Source organism: Pipistrellus hanaki, assembly GCF_964339955.1.
Source record: "Pipistrellus hanaki genome assembly, chromosome: 1".
NCBI classification, from domain to species: domain Eukaryota; kingdom Metazoa; phylum Chordata; class Mammalia; order Chiroptera; family Vespertilionidae; genus Pipistrellus; species Pipistrellus hanaki.
The window spans coordinates 171,554,239-171,574,330 of NC_140503.1; the positions used below are offsets into that span (position 1 = coordinate 171,554,239).

General features: G+C 34.0%; 1 protein-coding gene across 1 annotated transcript in view; it reads left to right on the forward strand.

The window, feature by feature from the left end:
* The window catches only part of TMPRSS11F (transmembrane serine protease 11F), a 68,156-nt gene that overhangs the window by 272 nt on the left and 47,792 nt on the right, over nt 1-20,092 (forward strand). The window contains exon 2 of the mRNA XM_084890260.1: nt 16,264-16,344. Coding sequence (XP_084746386.1) covers nt 16,334-16,344 — 11 coding nt within the window. The 5' untranslated portion in view covers nt 16,264-16,333. The remainder of the gene's footprint in view (nt 1-16,263; nt 16,345-20,092) is intronic.

A 20,092-nucleotide genomic window follows, 5' to 3' on the forward strand; every position in this document is an offset into this window, starting at 1 on the left:
TTCCTATGATGTGACTTTTTTGTTGTTGTTGTTTACTTCTGATGCTTACATATTAAATCTTTGCTGTTCAAATTCTATTCTCTCTCCAAAATTTCAGTGAATGATTAGGCATTTCAATTTATTGCTTAGAAATATACTTCTAATCAATTTAAAAACATATTGGGATTTTTGTAAAGACATTTGTTTAGTTTGAAAACTTTAACTCAGTCTTTACAAAGTGTGTTCTATAGTGTCCTATGGAGTCCTGAGTTGTTATGGTCTGCTGTCATTCAAACTAAGGTCCCATTTGCAGTTTCGCTGTGTTGATATGTGCACTGATGGAGCAAAAGTGATATGGTCAAAACTGCCGGCGCCTTAGTATGAACAAGACAGTGGCACCAAACTGTGCTAGAGTCATTATATTTGTTCTTTCAAATACTCCAGCAAAAAAGAATTCCAGTTTTACTTCAGAATATTCTTGATAAAGTAGTAAAAAGAATATTAATTCTATTAAATCTTTATAGGTACAGGTCTTCCTAATGTGCTAGCCAACAAAATGAAAAGAATGCATAAACACTGCTGCCTGCTAAGTACAATGGTTGTCTTGAGGGAAGTTCTTAGACTTTTGAGTTGAAAGTTGTAATAGCTACTCCTTAACATATATCACAATTTTTACTTGTAAGAGCCACTGATAAATCAATCATGGTTATTTAGACTTGGTTCTTTGGAAAATAGTTTATTTAAAATTAATGAAATGAGATTGTCACTTTAAGGAAAACAATTAACAATTTGTTTTTTGTGATAAAATTTGAAAACACAAGTGAACATTACAATTTTGTAAACTTTCATAATTTCCTGTACATTTGACAACTTTGCAATACTTAAAGACTTTTTAATGAGATTGGTGTTGAGACTATGGAATATTAATTTTTGATATTGTAAAATGAGATATGTAACTTAATTTTTACACTATCTTGTTATACATAACTATTAATAACGAACTATAATGTTCACTAATGACTGATTATTATAATCGTGTTGCATTCATTTCCCTTACATACCTTAAGTGCAGGCGCACCATTTCTCTTCATTAATACTGACAGTGAATATTTTAGCAGCCAATCTCCACGTCATTAGTCTTGCACTGACTTGTTTAGTGAGCACAACAGAAAATATTTTGCTTTCGGAGAACAAGAAAAATAGGTTTATTTGCATTACTCTTATCAATTTGTGCAGTTATTCAGTGTCTATTAAGTTAATGTTTAAGAAAAAATATTAATTTTTATAAGATGTTCTATTATTTTACGTTAATGATTACTCATTTATTTCTGCCCTTTGTATTCAGCATGTCTCTATAGAAATAAACATATGTTTTTATGAAAATTGAAGCTTTTGTTTTTTTGCAGCCTACATAAAAGTAAGCCTTGTTTATTTATCCCATATTAGCCTTTGAGTTTGACATGTTTGGGGTAGAGTCAAAGAATATACCCAATTATTTGAAGAGGCTATCAAAATACTCCTTCTTTTCAACTATATCTTTGGGTGAGACACAATTTTCCTAAAATATTTTCATCAAAACATCACAATGCAATATAGTGAGTTCCAAAAGCAGATAGACATGTTTCATTTTTTTAAAACATAGTTCTTAAAAATAAAAATGTCATTTAAAATGATTTATTTTTGTTATTTTAAATAAATAAATATGAAAGTGTTTATTTTCAATTTTTTTAAAAAAGTAAATATTAGTAGTAACTTACATAAATCATATCTGTTTAGGCTTCTTAACAATTTTTAGGGGTATGAAGTTGTCCTAAAACTAAAATGTCTGAGTACCTCTGATTTAATTTTTTGCAAGGGATAAGTCAGCCATAACAGAACTGTATAATTATAGGGTGTTAATTTATTAGCCTAAAACTATATTTTAAAAATATATAAGCCCACAAAAAGGTTATTTTTTTAATCATTCACTAACTCAGCCCATCACATATTTAATAAAATGCTAATGCATCTAAAGATTGTGCAGATCAGAAGCTTAAAAGGGTGTAATGTTAGTCCTTCAGATGTTTTTGTGTGTCTTCTATTGCTTATCTCCTGGTCCCAGGCATTTAACACAATTACTTCCACAATCATACTGAGGATCTCTAACAATACATATATTTTGATGATCAGAACTTTATTTTACCCTACTTCAAATAGTCTTAGGTTGGTTATAGCCCTGTTATTAAAATTATGGAAGTATAATTATTTTAGGAGAGAAAAAGACAGAAATGATGTAGTCCAAGCTTTCTTTTGGCAAAGACACAAATAGAAGCCCGGAGTAGAGTAGATAATATACACAGTTAGAATGTGACTAATCCTAGGATTAAATCTAGTTTCTTGGTCAAATATTCTTTTCAGGATACTGCTATTAATTCTCTACTGATTTTTCCTTCTGACAAGGTGAAATCTTTGCTTTTGAGTGCGAAATATTGAATTACAATGTTATAGCAATTCCATAGACCTAAGCCAGTGCTCTTTGAAACTTTCACATAGTCCTTCAGTCCACTAGGAGGTGCCAATTTTATTAAGTCTGTTTTGAGGTATTAAACTAGAGGTGAAAAGATCGAATACTGTAAATTTAATTTGGAACTTTAGCTTAATTTTCTAGTTAGTACTGCCCTAGTTGCTACTACCATACCTGTTTTATAAAAAATAAATTTTATTGTGATTATTCAATAAGATTGCTAAACTGGAGCCTTTGGATGAGATAGATGTTAACATAAGAAATATTTAAACCTGTGAAAAATTTTTGTGAGTTTATTTGAGCCAAAACTTTCAACAATTGCCAGGAAGCAAAATCTCAACAGATGTGTCTCTTTTGTAAAATTTTTGCAGTATTTTTCTTCTTTTTATAATGCATACAGCTTTTTCTACATGGGTTTTAAAGCTGTTCCTAGTTATAATGTACATTTTTTGTTTTTGTGAAACAAAAAATAATATTATTTGCAGTTGGATAATACTAATAAAGTTTGGCATATTAATACTATTGTTTGGCATACTTACTTTTTGAAGCAAGTCACTTTGAAATATTTTATTAGCTTAGCAGTTTTCCCCTTAATTAGGTTGGATTTTCTATGTAAAAATAGTATTTTTACCTAACAGTCTTTCAAAAGTTAAATGTCCTCTTACAGTTCCCTGCCATACCAGAAGCATATAAAAAAACTGTTAAATAACATTTAAATCTCTAATTTCAACAATGAGCAAAACCACAGCTCAAAGGAAATAACTTATGTTAATACTAGCTAGTTTAAAAAGTATACATATTAACTGTAACCGATATCTTCTATCCCTATTTAAAAAAGGTTATGGTCATCTTCTCATTTGATATATTAATATAGAAAAAGAATAAATCATTCTCTTTTAAATTTTTAATGAATTTGTTGATATTTTAGTTCTTTATAATAAATTTCTGTAAATTGTATAGTAATGATTAAATCTCTGTTTACAACTGATCTCTATCCTATACCAAAAAGCAGATAGGGGAGAATAACTTATAATATTTGAGATGTGTCATTAAACTTAAATTTCTCATCTTACTGCTAATTAGGCATCTAACTATAGCTTTCATGAGGAAATTCTGACAAGCCAACATTGCATCATGGCTGATATCATTCATGAATTATGGGAATAAAGAAACTCCTCCAGTGAGAAGTACTTGAATTATGCATAGATAATGAGAGAGATAAGCACAAAATTAGTACACTCACTATAAATAAACAAAACACAAGGTTTAAAAAGGGAGGGAGATTGATAAACTTCAGTGTTATGTAAATTTGGAATGGGTAAGAAATCAAGATGTATTACAAAGCCGCTGTTCTCAAAACTGCCTGTTACTGACACAAGAACAGATATATACAGACCAATGGAAGAGAATAGAGAATACAGAAATTGAGTCAAACCACAATGCTCAATTAATATTTGACAAAGGAGGCAAAAGCATACAATGGAGTCAAGACAGTCTCTTCAATAAATGGTGTTGGGAAAATTAGACAGATACATGCAAAAAATTAAACTAGACCACCAACTTACACCATACATAATAATAAACTCAAAATGGATGAAGGACTTAAACCTAAGATTGGAAACCACAAAAATCTTAGAGGAATCCACAGGCAGCAAAATCTCAGACATATGCCGTAGCAATATCTTCATAGGTATAGCTCCTAAGGCAATAAAAACTAAAGAAAAAGTAAATAAATGGGACTGCATCAAACTAAAAAGCTTCTGCACAGCAACAAAACAAAACAACAAACAAAAAAACATAAAAACAAAACAAAACAACAACAAGAAAGCCCACTGCCTGAGAGAACATATTTGCCAATGTTATCTCTGATAAGGATTTAATCTCCAACATTTACAGGGAACTCTTACAACTTAACAAAAGGATGATAACACAATCAAAAAAACGGGCAATGGACCTAAATAGATACTTTTCAAAAGAGGACATAAAGAAGGCAAAGAGACATATGAAAACATGCTCAAAGTTACGAATCATCCAGAGATGCAAATCAAAACAACAAGGTACCATCTCACACTTGTCAGAATGGCTATCGCCAACAAATCAACGAACGACAAGTGCTGACAAAGATGTGAAGAAAAAGGAACTCTCATGCACTGCTGGTGGGAATACACACTGGTGTAGCCACTGTGGAGAACAATATGGAGTTTCCTCAAAACAAAACAAAACAAAACAAAACAAAACAAAACAAAACAAAACAAAAATCAAAACACTAAAAATGGAACTCCCATTTGACCCAGTGATCCCACTTCTAGAAATATATACCAAAAACTAGAAACACCAATCAGAAAGGCTATATGCATCCTTATGTTCATTGCAACACAACTTACAATAGCTAAGATTTTGAAACTGCCTAAGTGCCCATCAGTAGATGAGTGGATTAAAAAACTGTGGTGCATCTACACAATGGAATACTACACTGCTATAAAAAGAAAGGAACTCCTAGCATTTGCAACAGCATGAATGGACCTGGAGAGCATTATGCTAAGCAAAATATGTCAGTCAGAGAAAGATAGATATCACATGATCTCACTCATTTGTGGAATATAATGAACAAGATAAACTGATGAACAAAAACAGATCCAGAGACAGAGAAGCATCGATCAAACTGTTAAACCTCAGAGGGAAGGTAGGGGAGCGTGGGGATAAGGGGGAGAGATCAAACAAATGACTTGTAAGCATGCATATGAACCTAACCAATGGACACAGACATTAGGAGGGTGAGGGCATGAATGTGTGTTGGAGGGGGAAATGAGGACACATATGTAATACCTTAATCAATAAAGAAAATAAAAATAAAAAAGGAAATTTGCCAGAATTCAATGAGAATAATAAGTACATTTTTAGATGAGGCATATGGTTGGGAGAGAAGAGAAATGGAGCTCAAATCAGGACCAGACTTGAGAAAGGAAATTCCAAAGAGTAATGGGGGGTGTCTCTGGGTGACACCTACCCCACAGTCTGGGTATTGGCTTTGATATACTTTTATCTATCTCTGTTGTCTATACCTACTAGTGGAAAGACCAAAGAAAGTAAATCAGCCCCTTAAATTTCTATTCCCCCCCCTTTAATATCAGAAGTCCAGTTTAGTGCCACTTTTTAAATTATAGTTAATTCATAGATCACAAGGGAACTACTTAAAATATTTTAGAACAGTTTCTCTTGGTAGTTCTAATTTGGGTGCCTAAGGATCAAATTAGAGAGATATTTTTGAAAATTAGCGCCATTAGCTGTTGTTATTAAAGATGGCTGTTTTGTGGCACATATATGTGTATCTATGTGTATAATCCCTAGTGTTGACCAGGACAAATGTAATGCCTGGAAGGATAACTTTAGAGCATGACCTAAGTAGGAGGGTATGAGTGGGGTGTTGGTGGGAATAGTCCATGCCCAACAGAGAGGAATATTTTATCAAGGATGTTGTTTACAATTGCTGGTGCATGGTGACAATAATAACTAATACACTAATCAGATTCCATTTGCTTTTAAAAATCTTTATAGACAAAGTGTCCCCCCTTATTTCTTGCATGCAGAATAGACTGCATATGCAACCCCTGAATGCAATCTTAGTGTTCCATTGCTTTAGATTAGCAGTGGTAGTACCAAGTTATTACATATCAGTTTCTTTTGTCATCCTATATAATAAAAGCCTAATATACAAATTTTTCAAATGGTGGAACCACTGGTTGCTATGACGTGCACTGATCACCAGGGGGCAGATGCTCAAAGCAGGAGCTGCCTGTAGGCCCCAGGCCAGCCAAGGCGGGTGTCAGCGGAGTCCCCACAATCGCTTTGGCAGTCACCCTGCAGAGAGATGTGACTGGCAGTGGCAGCGGAGGGCAGGGCTGGAGAGCAGACAGTGCCAAATTGGCCAAGGCAGGTGCCAGTGGGGGCCCAACAATCGCCCCACTGGTTGCCCTACAGATCAGCCCTGATTGCCAGCCAGGTCTAGGGACCCTACCCGTGCATGAATTTCATGCACTGAGCCTCTAGTTATTAATAAAGAGAATAAGTCAGTACGAAAAAATTAAGCCACTGCAAAACTTAGATCAGTCACAAATAAAAGAAAGAAAAGTGTTTAGAGGAAATGGCTATCCTGATATTTTTTTCTTAAGTGCTATTCATTAAAAGATTTCTTTTTCATAGCAACTAAAGCAGACAAAGAGTCCTGGAAAGCTAACAATATAATTTTTATGCATAGAAAAAAATGTACTTCTAAAGTGAAAGTAAAAGCAGTGAAAATCATAGTTTCAACTTTTAGAAGTTATGTATAGGGTAAAAATGAATATCTTGGAATCTAAAAAATATCAGTCAATAAATGTTAGTTAAACAGCTGTAGCAAACACTAATAGTTATTTCAGCAACCAAAAGTTTTTGGTTTTAAAATTTAAATATAGTTGAGATGAAACTAGAGTACATAAAGCCATAGCAATGAATATAAAATTGTATATCAGTACGGGATAAATTATGCGTCATAGATGATAAGTGTTAGAAAGGTCTATCAGAACAGGAGCTAGAGTTCCGGAGTGAATTGCCATTACTGCTAAACCATTGATGAGGATATGAGGATGATGTAATGTTTATTGAAATGTTTATTGAGTGATTACTCTTGTTAGTTACTTTCCCAGGTCCTCTACATTCATTTTCTCCATTTGTTACTCACAACTACTCTGAATGATAGATGCGATTTTCATCTCTCTCTCTCTCTCTCTCTCTCTCTCTCTCTCTCTCTCTCTCTCTCCCTCTCTCTCTCTCTTTCTCTCTCTCTCTCTCTCTGTCTCTCTCTCTCTCTGTCTCTCTTTTTAAATATATATTTTATTGACATTTTACAGAGAGGAAGAGAGAGGGATAGAGAGTTAGAAACATCGATGAGAGAGAATCATCGATCAGCTGCCTCTTGCACCCCCCCCCCCCCCTACTGGGAATGTGTCCACAACCAAGGTACATGCCTTTGACTGGAATCGAACCGGGGACCTTTCAGTCCGCAGGCTGACGCTCTATCTACTGAGCCAAACCGGTTTCAGCTCTTTTTTTTTTTTTTTTTTTTTTTTTTTTTTTTTTTAAAACACAGATGAATGAATTGAGGCACAGAGATTAAGTGACTTATTTAAAGTCACAAAGTTAGTGGCAGAGCAAAAATTTGAATCAAAGCAGTCAGTACCTACCTACTGCATTTTAAACTGCTCTCTTAAATGGTCAGGGGTTTCATTAAAAAAGTGGTAATTGAGTTGTGCTTTTACCAAGGGTCATATTTAAATGAGAGAATAGGGGCAACAACCCAGTGGGAAGGAAGCTGTGATAATAGGAGAGAAATGTAAAGGCAGAATGAATATTAGATATTTTAGGGATAAGAAACTAGATTAGACTTAAAGTTCATGATGTGATGTATCATGGGAAATATGGTTGGAATGTATTTTATTCTTAGAGTGTTTTTAATTTCATTGAACACATTTTTGATGAAGTATAAAATAGAAAGCCATTCAAAGATGTTTTTTAATAGTCACATAATGAAAACCATGCTTTTGGGCTATTCATCTTTAATGAAAATGATGGTGAATTTGAAGAAAAGGAAAACAAGTCATTGAGTTCAGATGAAAAGCTGTTATAACAGTCTAAGCTAGGTTAGGAAGAAAAAGGAATATATGAACCAAAGACACAATTTGAAGAAATAATTATTAAAGAATGAAATTGAGGACTGAGTCAAGGATACCTTTCAAATTTTGAGTGTAGATGTTTGGGACATTAGGTGATGCCACTGATAAAGGCAGAGAAGGTGTAGGCATAAAGAGTTGTTGGTTTTGAGATACCTAACTAGTCCGTAAAATTCTTTGAGAGCAGGGTAGTGTCATATTTAGCATTTTAGACTTAGTGATGTGATAGGCATAGTGCCTGGCAAATAGGTGGGCAATAAGACATTTTAAAAAATACATGATTGCATGTGGTCATGAAACAAAAAGTTAGTAGGCATCTATAGGATTACAACTTCAGTGAGGAGTAAAGTGACAATACAGATTTAGGAATTGTCTGAATAGAAGAGAGTTCTATAAAGTCATGAGAATGGATTAATTCATAAAAGAAAGAAAAAATGTTTGGGGGAAAAACCCAGAGAACCTAGTATAGGAATCATTTACTTGAGGTCTTAAAGGACTTCCTTTAATTTAAAAATTATGAAAAAATAAATAAAAGATTATTTAGTGTCCGTGTCACAAATAGTCTTTTTGGATTAAATCCTGCCCGAGGAACTTGTGGTGTGTTGGTCAGTTTGGCACATTTTTTTTTTCTTTCAGTCAAAGTCAATGAGATACAGCTAATATACAATAATGAAAAGTAGATTAGTCTGTGTTACTCAGATACAATTTCATTTGATAAAGATGAGAGTATTTTAGTCCACTTGATTCTAAATGAGAATAACCTTATGATTTTTTGAAAGTACACACTGAAAAATGTTAGTAGATCATATTCATAGTGCATGCTTTCTCATTTAGGAATGTTGTACACAAAAAAATGGCGGCAGTGGTTAATTCTGAGTGATGTGGGGAGGTATTATAGAAGAGACTAGAATAGTGGGTATTAATCCAGTAGTAATTAAAATTTACTTATATTTTTAAAAGGAGGTATTATAATATTTAAAGGTAGAGAAAAAATTTTTATACTTTTTCCCATGCTCCTCTGAAAGAAGTAATACTTCCCAACAGGTCAAACCTCTGTTTATTTATTACTTACCCTCAATCCTTTCTATTCTGTAAAGAGAATATAATTAAAAGCAGATCATTTTATTCATAAATAATGCACCCAAACAAGTAAACATAAATTGCAATGCAACTAGATAGGATGAAAGCAAATCAACAAATATCAGTGTCATTGTCTATTGAACTCCTAGTCTTTCCTTAGGGTATCTGGGATGCCATAGGTACCCTACAACCTGAGATCCAAGACTGAATAAAGATTCCTATGTTAATCAAAGTATTAAACATTAGTGATGTTTTGCTTTTTTATTAATATTCTTTAGATTAAAAAATAAATGTACAGTAAGTTCTACGAGTTTTCTCCCAAACCTCTGCTGATGACCTTGTGCCTCACCCCCTCATGGAGGGTAAGCCCTTCTCTTTGAAGACTGTATCAAACTAGTCTAGATTCATTCTAAAGGTTAATAATAGAAGCTAAATTGGCAAAAATAAAGGTTTTCTCTTGGGAGTGGTTCTTTAAAATTCTGGCAGCAGAAAATACCTTGGCTGGTATGGCTTAGTTGATTGTTGTTGATTCCTGGTCAGGGCACACACCCAGGTTGCTGGCTCCATCCCTAGTATGGGGCATGTAGGAGGAGCCAAACAATGTTACATTCTCACATCGATGTGTCTCTCTTCTTCCTTCCTCTCTCTCTCTCTAAAAATCAATAAACTATTCCTTGAGAACAATCCTTAAAAAAAGTTCTGGCAGCAGGAAATATTTCCTAGACGTTATTTTAACATATAAACTCAGCAAACAGGACTATGTGAAGAAGTGCTATCAGAACCAGTCACATCACCTCTGCGATCTACACAGCTCAGGGCAACCAGTCTTGGCTTATCAAAATGAGAAAATGAAGGTTTCTAAATATCATCATGATATTAATGATGTCATTCAAAAATTGAGAGTAGAGGTAAGTATTTTTCACTTTCCTCATTCTCAGACTGAATGTCTCAGACCACATGCTTCCACAGAAAGTTTTTTTTTTTTAAATAATTAAGAATAAAACTCAACTTTGAAAATATACCAAATTTTTCTTCCAAGTTTTATTTCCAACATTAACTTAACAGCCCAAATAACTAAATTTAGCCCCAGAAATTTGTTTTTGTATAATTAAAAACTACTTTCCTTGAAAATTACATTTCACTGAAATCTACTAGTTTATGAGTGAGTGGAATAAGGCCATTAAATCACTTAATCTAAATTGTTAGTCAAAGATCACACAGTAAACTCGTAGTGAAGTTATCCAAGAAACAAACCATATGAAAATGTGTTCAGTCCTTGTATAGATATCACTTGGAAAATATTGGAACACATTCAATTCACATTAGAAAAACTAACAATTCTGACGGAAACTGGTTTGGCTTAGTAGATAGAGCGTCGGTCTGCGGACTGAGGGGTCCCAGGTTTGATTCCGGTCAAGGGCATGTACATTGGTTGCGGGTGCATCCCTGGTGGGGGGTGTGAAGGAGGCAGCTGGTCCATGTTTCTCTCTCATCTGTGTTTCTAGCTCTCTATCCCTCTCCCTTCCTCTCTGTAAAAAACCAATGAAATAAAAAAGACATCCCTGGTGAGGGGTTTGAAGGAGGCAGCTGGTCCATGTTTCTCTCTCATCTATGTTTCTAGCTCTCTATCCCTCTCCCTTCCTCTCTGTAAAAAAAAAACACAATGAAATAAAAAATAACTAACAATTCTGGAAACAAATAACAGTTTTCTACCTATCTTGTAAAATTCCACTACAAATGTTTTAGGAGAAATTCCTTAGTTCTATAATATTTACTAAAGAGCAAAAGGATCAAAGTGTTTCTTAACTTGATTGCCATATCTTTCTAAATTTCTTCTCTGTATGTGCTGAAAATTGCTAACAAAACCACAAAATTCCATATTGTTTCCTCACTTTCTCCTCAACATAAGATTTGGGGGAAAAGCAAAACCAAAATCAGACCCGTTTTGTCTTAGAAGTTAAAATATGAATTAAAATAATATATTTTCTTCATAATTATTAAGAGTTACCAAAACTTTTGGGTCTAAGGTATTATAATGCCTAAAAGAGAGTTACATAATCATGAGTTAAAAGAATGTTGGGGAACAATGCATAATTTAAAGCTAGATTTCTTTTTTCCAGAACCTGCTATGAATCCCTCATCTTTTTTGTACCTAATATGTAAAATAAAACATTGGGTAAAAATTCCTTTCCACTTCTCTCCCATTCCGTATTACTTATCATTAATTTGGGGCAAGGAAGGAGTTGGAAAATTCTTTAAAATATTTCATGGAGTCCTATTAATACGTTTCACAAAACTTTTCCAGAGATTAAAGACTATTTTTACTTGGCAAAATATGAAATGCAAGGTGAGAAACTTACTTAAAGATAGAATGAAATAAAACTGTGTGAATGTTTGGTGACAGTAAATGTTGCTTGTTTGGCTTCTCTGAATTCTGGAATCCTCACTGTAGTTAAGTATGCTCCTGTAGCAAATTATGTCTGCTATATCGTGAGAGCAGACATAATTTGCTATGATTATTTGATGTTTGTCTTCTTTGATCAATTGCAAGGTATTTGTAGATAGAAATTAATCTTATTTGCTAAAGAGTGCTCAGCAATAATGTGACTGTGACAGATTGCTTTAGCCTGGCCAGCATGGTTCAGTCAATGTGTCAAACACAAGGCCCGCGGGCCAAATCCAGCCCGCCAGGCCTTGCAATGTGGCCCGCACCACGCTGTCATCACTGCACTCCACTGTCAGTTTATGACATTGTCAGTTTATGACTGTTCAGTAAACCATTCGGCCCGCGATTTAGGCTGGATTTTAGATTTTGGCCCCTTCTCTGATTGAGTTCGACACCCCTAGTTCAGTGCTTGAGCATTGACCTATGAACCAGGAGGTCGGGTTTCCATTCCAGGTAAGGTACATGCCTGGGTTGTAGGCTCGATCCCTAGTAGGAGACATGCAGGAAACAGCTGATCAATGATTCTCTCTCATCATTGATGTTTCTATCTCTTTCTCCCTCTCCTTTCCTCTCTGAAATAAATAAAAATATATTAAAAACAAATAAAAATCAATGGAAAAAATATCTGATTAACCAAAAAAAAAAATAAATGAAAATAAAAGAATTTCTGGTTTACATCTGCTCTCTAGCCTCATCCTCTAACAATGACTCCACTGAACTGATTTCGTGGTTTTGAAAATTTCTAGAATATAAAAATTGATATATTTTTCACCTTTGATGTTTACTTGATTCTACTATTGTACAACTAAAAATAGAAACTTCTAAAACCACGAGAAGACCATAAAAAAATGCTATGTTAGCTCCTAAAGTCTTACTCTACTGCTTAAAACAAAAAAAAAATTGTTTTAATTACCATTATAGATATTTATCAACAAGAACATCATTTTAGTATTTTATATTTGAATGATAGTAGAATATGTCTACAACTTTAAAGGTAGTTACAATGAAGTAATTAAGCTATTCACATTGAAATAAAATAATTTCTTTTGTATGTGAAACATATATTTTGCTTAAAAATAAAAGGTTTCCAAAAGAAATAATTAGGATCTGAAAAAAAGGTTGTCTTGAACACTGGTTCAAACAACTCTAGGATCTATGAATTGAAATTTAAAAAAATGCATATATATTATTTATTGATTGCTTCAATTTCATAATCTAATGAGCACATGTAAGTGATCTCATTATATGTTAATGAGATGAAGTTAATCTTACAGTGAATGTCCTAGTTTTTGTTACTTTCGTTTTCTGGACAAATAATTTCTGTTAATTCTTATAATATACTAGATGTCATCGTGCAAAATCGTGTGGCCCTGCCCACCCACGTGCCTCGCTGCACATGCAGCTTCCTGATGATTGGTCTTTGGTCCTTATGGTGTTATGACCACTGGGATTTTATTAATATTATATAAATTAGGGAAAGACCACCTACTCTGGTCTCCTTTTCTTTAAGCCAATGATCCATCCATTTTAATCCACATGACTTATTTTCTCCCTCAAGAGTTTCCACTCTTCTATTTTATCACCCTTTAGCAGTGCTCATATAAGTGAAGATGTGATCCTTCATTAAATCCTCTTATGCTCTTTCTTCAATGGAAAAAAATAGTACACTAATTGCCTCACTAAGTGCAAAGCAAAATATAAGATCAGCCCTCAAAACTTAGGCTATTAGTAAGTATGAGATTAAATTATTTTTTGGCTGATAACTATTTAATTAAGTTCATAAATTTAGTTAATTATTATCAAGTCTGCAATTACAGGGAAATGTACACAATCCCATTATAAACTCTGGTTATCTTTTTCTATTTCTTTATTTTATTTTGGATGCTGAAGAAATGTAATCAATTTGAGAGCATCTTAACTTTCCCCTTAATGTCCTGGTACAATGTCATCTTATTGCTGACTTTTCATCATTGATGTTTTGCATCATCCACTCATTGTCTTTGACTGATAATCAATCACTCAACAATGCAGCAGTAGAAACCAGTATGGTGCCTGCCCACATGTGACTGAGGATGCTGAGAACCAATGAAATAAAATTCACATGAAGTAATTTCATTACTATAGTACAAATTACTAATGCCTGCTAACCCTCAGAATTAGCTGACCACTCTTCAGCCTTAAAAAGAAAATTAATTTAAAAATCTTCATATGTTACATTAATTATTATAGAACATAATACATCAAAGTCTTTATTTATCACAAGTAAAGCAAAGGACTAGAGACAATGTGTTGTTGAAAAGAGAACCATACAGAGAGAAGAGTTAGAAAAATATCACTTTTGAAGTCTACTGAAAGCAATTAGCAATACAGTGAATCTTGGAAGGAGAGAGGGGTTGAGAGTAGAGAGAGAATAAGATCCCTAATTTTTGAGAGCTTTGTTATGGACCTGGAACTATTTTAAGTCTCATTTAAACTACATACAAGTATTATCCTCATTTTACAGCGGGAGAAACTGAAATGTAAACAGTTAAGAACATTCTCAAGTTCAGTTAATGATAACACCAGGAACTGAACCCAGGAGCAGGTGCTTTTTCCACCATCCCACTCCACCACAGAGAATAAAAATAAGTTATTCCATATATTCACTGGAAGTAAAAGTAGGAGAGAAAGCTAAAAACAAACATAGAAATAGAACCTTTAAAACCAAATTGAAGATAATTTGAAAGAATGCATAGCAGGAAAGGCTCCCATGGGAAGCAGTTGAACCTCTATTTTTGAGGTTTTTAAAATAAAATAGTTTCTACTGTGATCATTCACTAGTTAAATATTACCGTACCTCTGGAAGCCCCCACCCCAGCCTTCTGATGTAATATGAAAATGCTGACTTTCTTAACTAGGAGAAGAAATTGTACATACGACATCTCATTCTAAAAGCCTCAAAGCTGGCTCCTGTTCTTACTTTGGACATGCTTAGCATAATTTTCTTCACTTAAGCCACAGAGTATATTTTCTACTGCATTATTATTTACTAATATAAAGAACAGAATATTTTCATGAGTTTTAACCAAAAAAATGAAAATATTTGTTTATGAATGAGAAACATTGTAATGTAACTACTAAAACCATTTTAAAAGCATATTTGCACAAAGCGAATTTAAAGTTAGCACAAGTACTACTATATAAAAAATCAAAATAATAATGGGTCATAATCATAAACTAATAACTTTTTTGTACCTTTTTGTTAGATTTTTGTAAGTTTTTACTCGAGAAAAATCAAACACCCAAAGAACAAAGCTACTTTTGCTAAAGTAAGTTAATATTTTCAATTTAATTAAGTGATCTGTTAAGTTTTGTGAAATATTTATTCAGAGATTTATTTTTCGTCCCAAAATATATTTTCACATATTTTGTTATATTGTTGATGATTATACATACTGTCAGTCTGCTTCAGTTTTCCATTTGCAAGTGTTTTAGGAAATATATTCATATTAATGCTTAGCAGTCTATTATAATGAAGTTTTAATGTTAGAGTAATACTGTATTTGCAGTATTTTAAATAAAGGTAACTCTGTATGAACAACACAATGTGTGTTTATAGCTTTTTTTTCCCCTGGCTCAGAAACTTTAAAAGTAACTCTTACAATTATCTATCCTGCCTGGCTGGCTTGGCTCAGTGGTTGAACATCAACCTATGAACTAGAAGGTCACAGTTCAGGGCATATACCCAGGTTGGGCTCCATTCCCAGGGCAGGCCAGGCACAAGGCAGCTGGTCAATAATTTTCTCTCATCATTGATGTTTTTATCTCTCTCTTCCTCTCCCTTCCTCTCTGAAATAAATAAAAATGTATTTTAAAAAATTATCCATCCTACAACTTTACTGATCTTCATTGGACATTTGTGTATTGAGACTTAAAGTCTGTGGATGAATATAATTATCTAAAGTGAATATGTATGAATAATGGGGAGTTCACATGCACTAAGACTATGATATTTATCACTGTTGTGAAAAAAAATTTCCTTTTTGGGGGTACACTCTTACAATAAAATCTGTTCTATTTAGAGCTAAAATGGACAGTGTTAGAAAAGCTTCTACGGCTCTGCCATTCTACTCTGTGAGGAAAATAAGTCCCCAGGAGCTAAGCAGCTCTCCCATGGTCACACCATCAAGGGGACAAAAACAAGCATCCTGGCCTGTAGCCCAGGTCTTTCCTACACCACCATCACTCACGGTTCCCTCAAAGGGAAGAGATACAAATCCCAGTGAAGAAGTGCCACCAAAGTACTCTAATATTTTGTTGTTGTTTTTTTCAAAACACATTGGGGCCACGCCTCAGTGCCGATCATACCTCCCCAACTGGAAAAGTGTGGCCTCCATGAATCACCCGCAGTTGCACCTTGTGGCCTTCGTTGCTTGGAGCTCCTCTGCGGAACCGGCTGTCACAACATCGATCATGTTCTTATCAGACTATGTCTTGGTTGCAGACCTCAGTCGCTGAACCTGCCGGACTTGTTTCTTTTCTTCTTAGCATTGACTGTGATTATTTTCCAGCCTCCTAGCCCTGACCTGGCTGATATAGATCAGATGGTGTCTGGATAGAAGCTGCCCCAGTTCTGGGTCCATGATGTATGCGTAAGTACTCACCTTAGCTTGCTTTTCTCAGTCGGGTTATCTACAGGGAGAGAGGTTTACACCTCTTCGGTCACAAAGTACAGGTGATGGTTGGTGGAGAGTGCTTTAAAAATAAGAATTTTTCATGTGTTATTGCCTTTTGTGTTAAAAGTTTTATTTTGTTGTTTTTAAGTATAGGAGTTTTTGTTGTTTTGTTTTTCTTTTTTGTTTTTTTACAACCAAATGAACCAATGTAGTCCTTTCTAAATAATAAAAATAGAAATTATATGTAGTAATAAATTGTTTTATTTAAACATTTAGAAGAACCTGTGCTTCAAAGAGTAAAGTTTTTAATACAGTTCATGTAATTTAATATGATCAAATAGCTTTGTATAAATTTGTGTCTTATGTTGCCTTAGAGGTATACTCTGGAAAAACTAAAAATAAATTTAAGAGGGGAGTCAATTAGAGTTTTTGTTTCTCTTACTAAACAATGGAAAGTATGGTAGCAACATATGAATGAAATAATGAAAATTAAAATATTGGTATCTAAAAATTATTGAGTTAACAAAATCTAGACTCTGTGACAATTGTCATAATTCAACTCCAAAATGGATTAATTGATTAATTAATAAATTTAAGGCAAAGAATTTGTATATGTTTATATCTAAATAATTTCAGGCTATTGCTTTATAGATTTGTTAGTGAATAACTGCTATTTGATCAGAGTGATTTCATTTAAACTCCTGCTTAGTCTAACTAGACTTCTTACAGAGCTTCTGGATTTCTCTGCTGACACTAGTTTCCCACATATTCTGCACTGGCTAATGTGTCAAGTGTGTTCATGATTTTGTGATAATTATAAGTGTTCAGTTATTTGATTTTGTCTTTAATGAAATATAATACTTTAGGCTTGTAGGCTCTGACATTATCTGATAAGTGTTTTGCTCTCTCAAATAACAGCATGAGTCATGCACATGGGTCCACCACAGACCCTTTCATGTTAGCATGATGTAACATATTATCCGAAATTTTTATTAAAGACAAGGAAGTGTATTTCTCATTTACCAAGATAAGAAGAGAGTAAAAAAAAAAGTGCAGTGAAAAAAGCTTATAATTATATTTAACAAATATTTATATAACTATGAAAAGCTAATGATTTTAGTTTTAAAAAATTCATGAGCAGAGAACTTGAAGTTCTGTTCTCATTTTTTTCAGAATTGTGTGTATGGCTTTTCTACTAGCTTGGTTTTCCTCTTCCCAATTTTTGATGTCATCTCCACTCACTCATTTTTCCACTCTGAAAAATGACATGAAATTTCATTGCAGACATGAAATTTCTATATTGAGCCTCATCAGCTTTAATTCAGAGTTTATAGGTTTGAGGATTTTAAGTATTCTTTCTAATTGCATTCCAGGATGATATTGTCAAAAACTATGGATTGTGCCAGTGAGATAAGATAAGATGATTACTAATGGAATTCATTTTGCCCAACATATAAAGTATCAAGGAACAGATGAGCTAGATATGCAAAGCTTCTTAGCAGAAGTTACCTCTTTTTCATTGTGGTGTAGTAGGAGTAGTAGCATGAGATTTAGATGTATATAGATTCAGCTTTACACTTATTTGTCTAAACAAGTCACCTCTCAAGACTTCGCTTTTTTAGTTATAAACTGTGGAGAGAGTTTACTGTAAAATAATTAGGGAAGAGGTTGTCACCATTATTGGGACTTGAAATCATTGTTTTGAATGATAACAAAGCTATTTTTTATTGGTTCATTATTTGTTTTATTTTGGTACTATTTTGTTTGTGTGTTTTTTGTGTTAAATAATGATGAGCTACTATCCAATATTAATTTTATTATATTTTAATATATCCCAAGTAGTAAATTAGTTAAGTGTATTATATTATGAAACTGTTGCTTATGTGTATGTCCCATACTGTGATATAGATTTTTTTTTTATTGTGGGTCATGGTAAAAAAAAATATGTTTAAAAACATTACATTAGATAGTATTAAATTTCTTTGGAATAATTAAATTTTATGATTTCTAAAGAGTTAATAGCTAGTTAATATGGAGAATATGGAGATCATTAATTTTCTTAAGGTACTAGAGAATCATTTAAATTACCCCAGGGTTTACTTTTTTTTTTTTACTAGTCCATATATCTGGTACTCTCCACAGTAAGGTAGAGATTAGAGATATGATTATCAGCAGTAGAGACCTCAGAGGCAAGAAGCAAATCAATAAGCCACATGATGGCACACTCTGATAAGTGTAAAAATAAAATACTATAAGCAAGGTGCTAGAAGAGTAACCACACAATCTTATAGAAGCTTCTCTGCATATACAATAATTGAATTTAGCACTATAAAGCAAGTAGAATTATTAGAAGGAAATATTCTAGGGTTTGAGAATATAGCCCTTACAAAGGTCAAGAGAATTGAGATATACTTACAAATAACTATTGTGCAAAAGAGTAATATACAAATTGACCATCACTCCAACACACAAGATAGCTGCCCCATGTGGTCAAAGATGACTGCCCCATGTGGACACAAGATGGCTGCCACAAGATGGCTAGCAGAGGAGGATAGTTGGGAGAGACCAGGCCTGCAGGGGAGGGCAGTTGGGGGTGACCAGGTCGGCAGAGGAGGGAAGTTGGGGGCAAACAGGCTGGCAGGGGAGCAGTCAGACATCAATCAGGCTGGCAGAGGAGTGATTAGGGGTGATCAGGCTAGCAGGCAAAAGCGGTTAGGGGCAGTCAGGAAGGCAGGCAAGCTAGCAGTTGGGAGCCAGCAGTCCTGGATTGTGAGAGGGATGTCCAACTGCCCATTTAAGGGTCCCAGATTAGAGAGGGTGCAGGCTGGGCTGAGGGACACCCCCACACCCTGTGCACGAATTTTGTGCACCGGGCCTCTAGTTATCAGATAAAAATGAAGTGAACAGTCAGACTACAAAAGGACTTTTGTGCCAGATTAAAATATCTGAACTTCATTAGGAGAGTTGAGTGAAAATTAAACAAGAGGAAGAAATGATGAAATTTGCAATTTAGAACTGTTAGGGTGGGACAAAGCAGCTTGATGGTTCATTTGTCTTCTGGGTACAGTTGCAGAGCTAAATAAAGGGAGTGGCAGGAAGACTACCTATGTACATGTGTCTTCTGTCTTCAAGAGTTGTCATATTCTTGAATTATACGTATAATCACTATATGCCTCCAATTAATGTTCCTTCCCAGCTTTGGTGAGACATTATAGTCTTCTTTCAAGATTCTGATCAAAGTTACTGTGAAATTTTTCTCCTACCCCCACATCCTGCATCTTAATTGTTCCTGAAGCACAGCCTTCCTATCAAACTTGCATAAGACATTGTTTATATTGCTGTTGGCACTTCTCTGTATTATTATTTGTTTTTCAATTATATCTCTTCAGTTAAACAGACAGCTTTCTGCATTCCCAGTGCCAAACATATTGCCTGGTCCATCATAGACTGTCAACAATCCTGGGTTGATGTACAATAAAATATGCCTAGAGCCAAAGAACAGATGCTGAGAAATAGGAGAGGTTAATTAGCAATAAATGAAAATTTCAAACTTACCCTTTTTTTTTTTTAACATACCTATTCAAAAGGGTGTATGAGATATTTGAGTTACAGTAATTAAGAAGGTAAAAAAAAAACACATCTGAGCAGTGGAGAGAATAAATTCCAAGGACACCTATGTATATATGTTGTGGTGCTGATGGGAATTTATTACAGAAGAGATAAA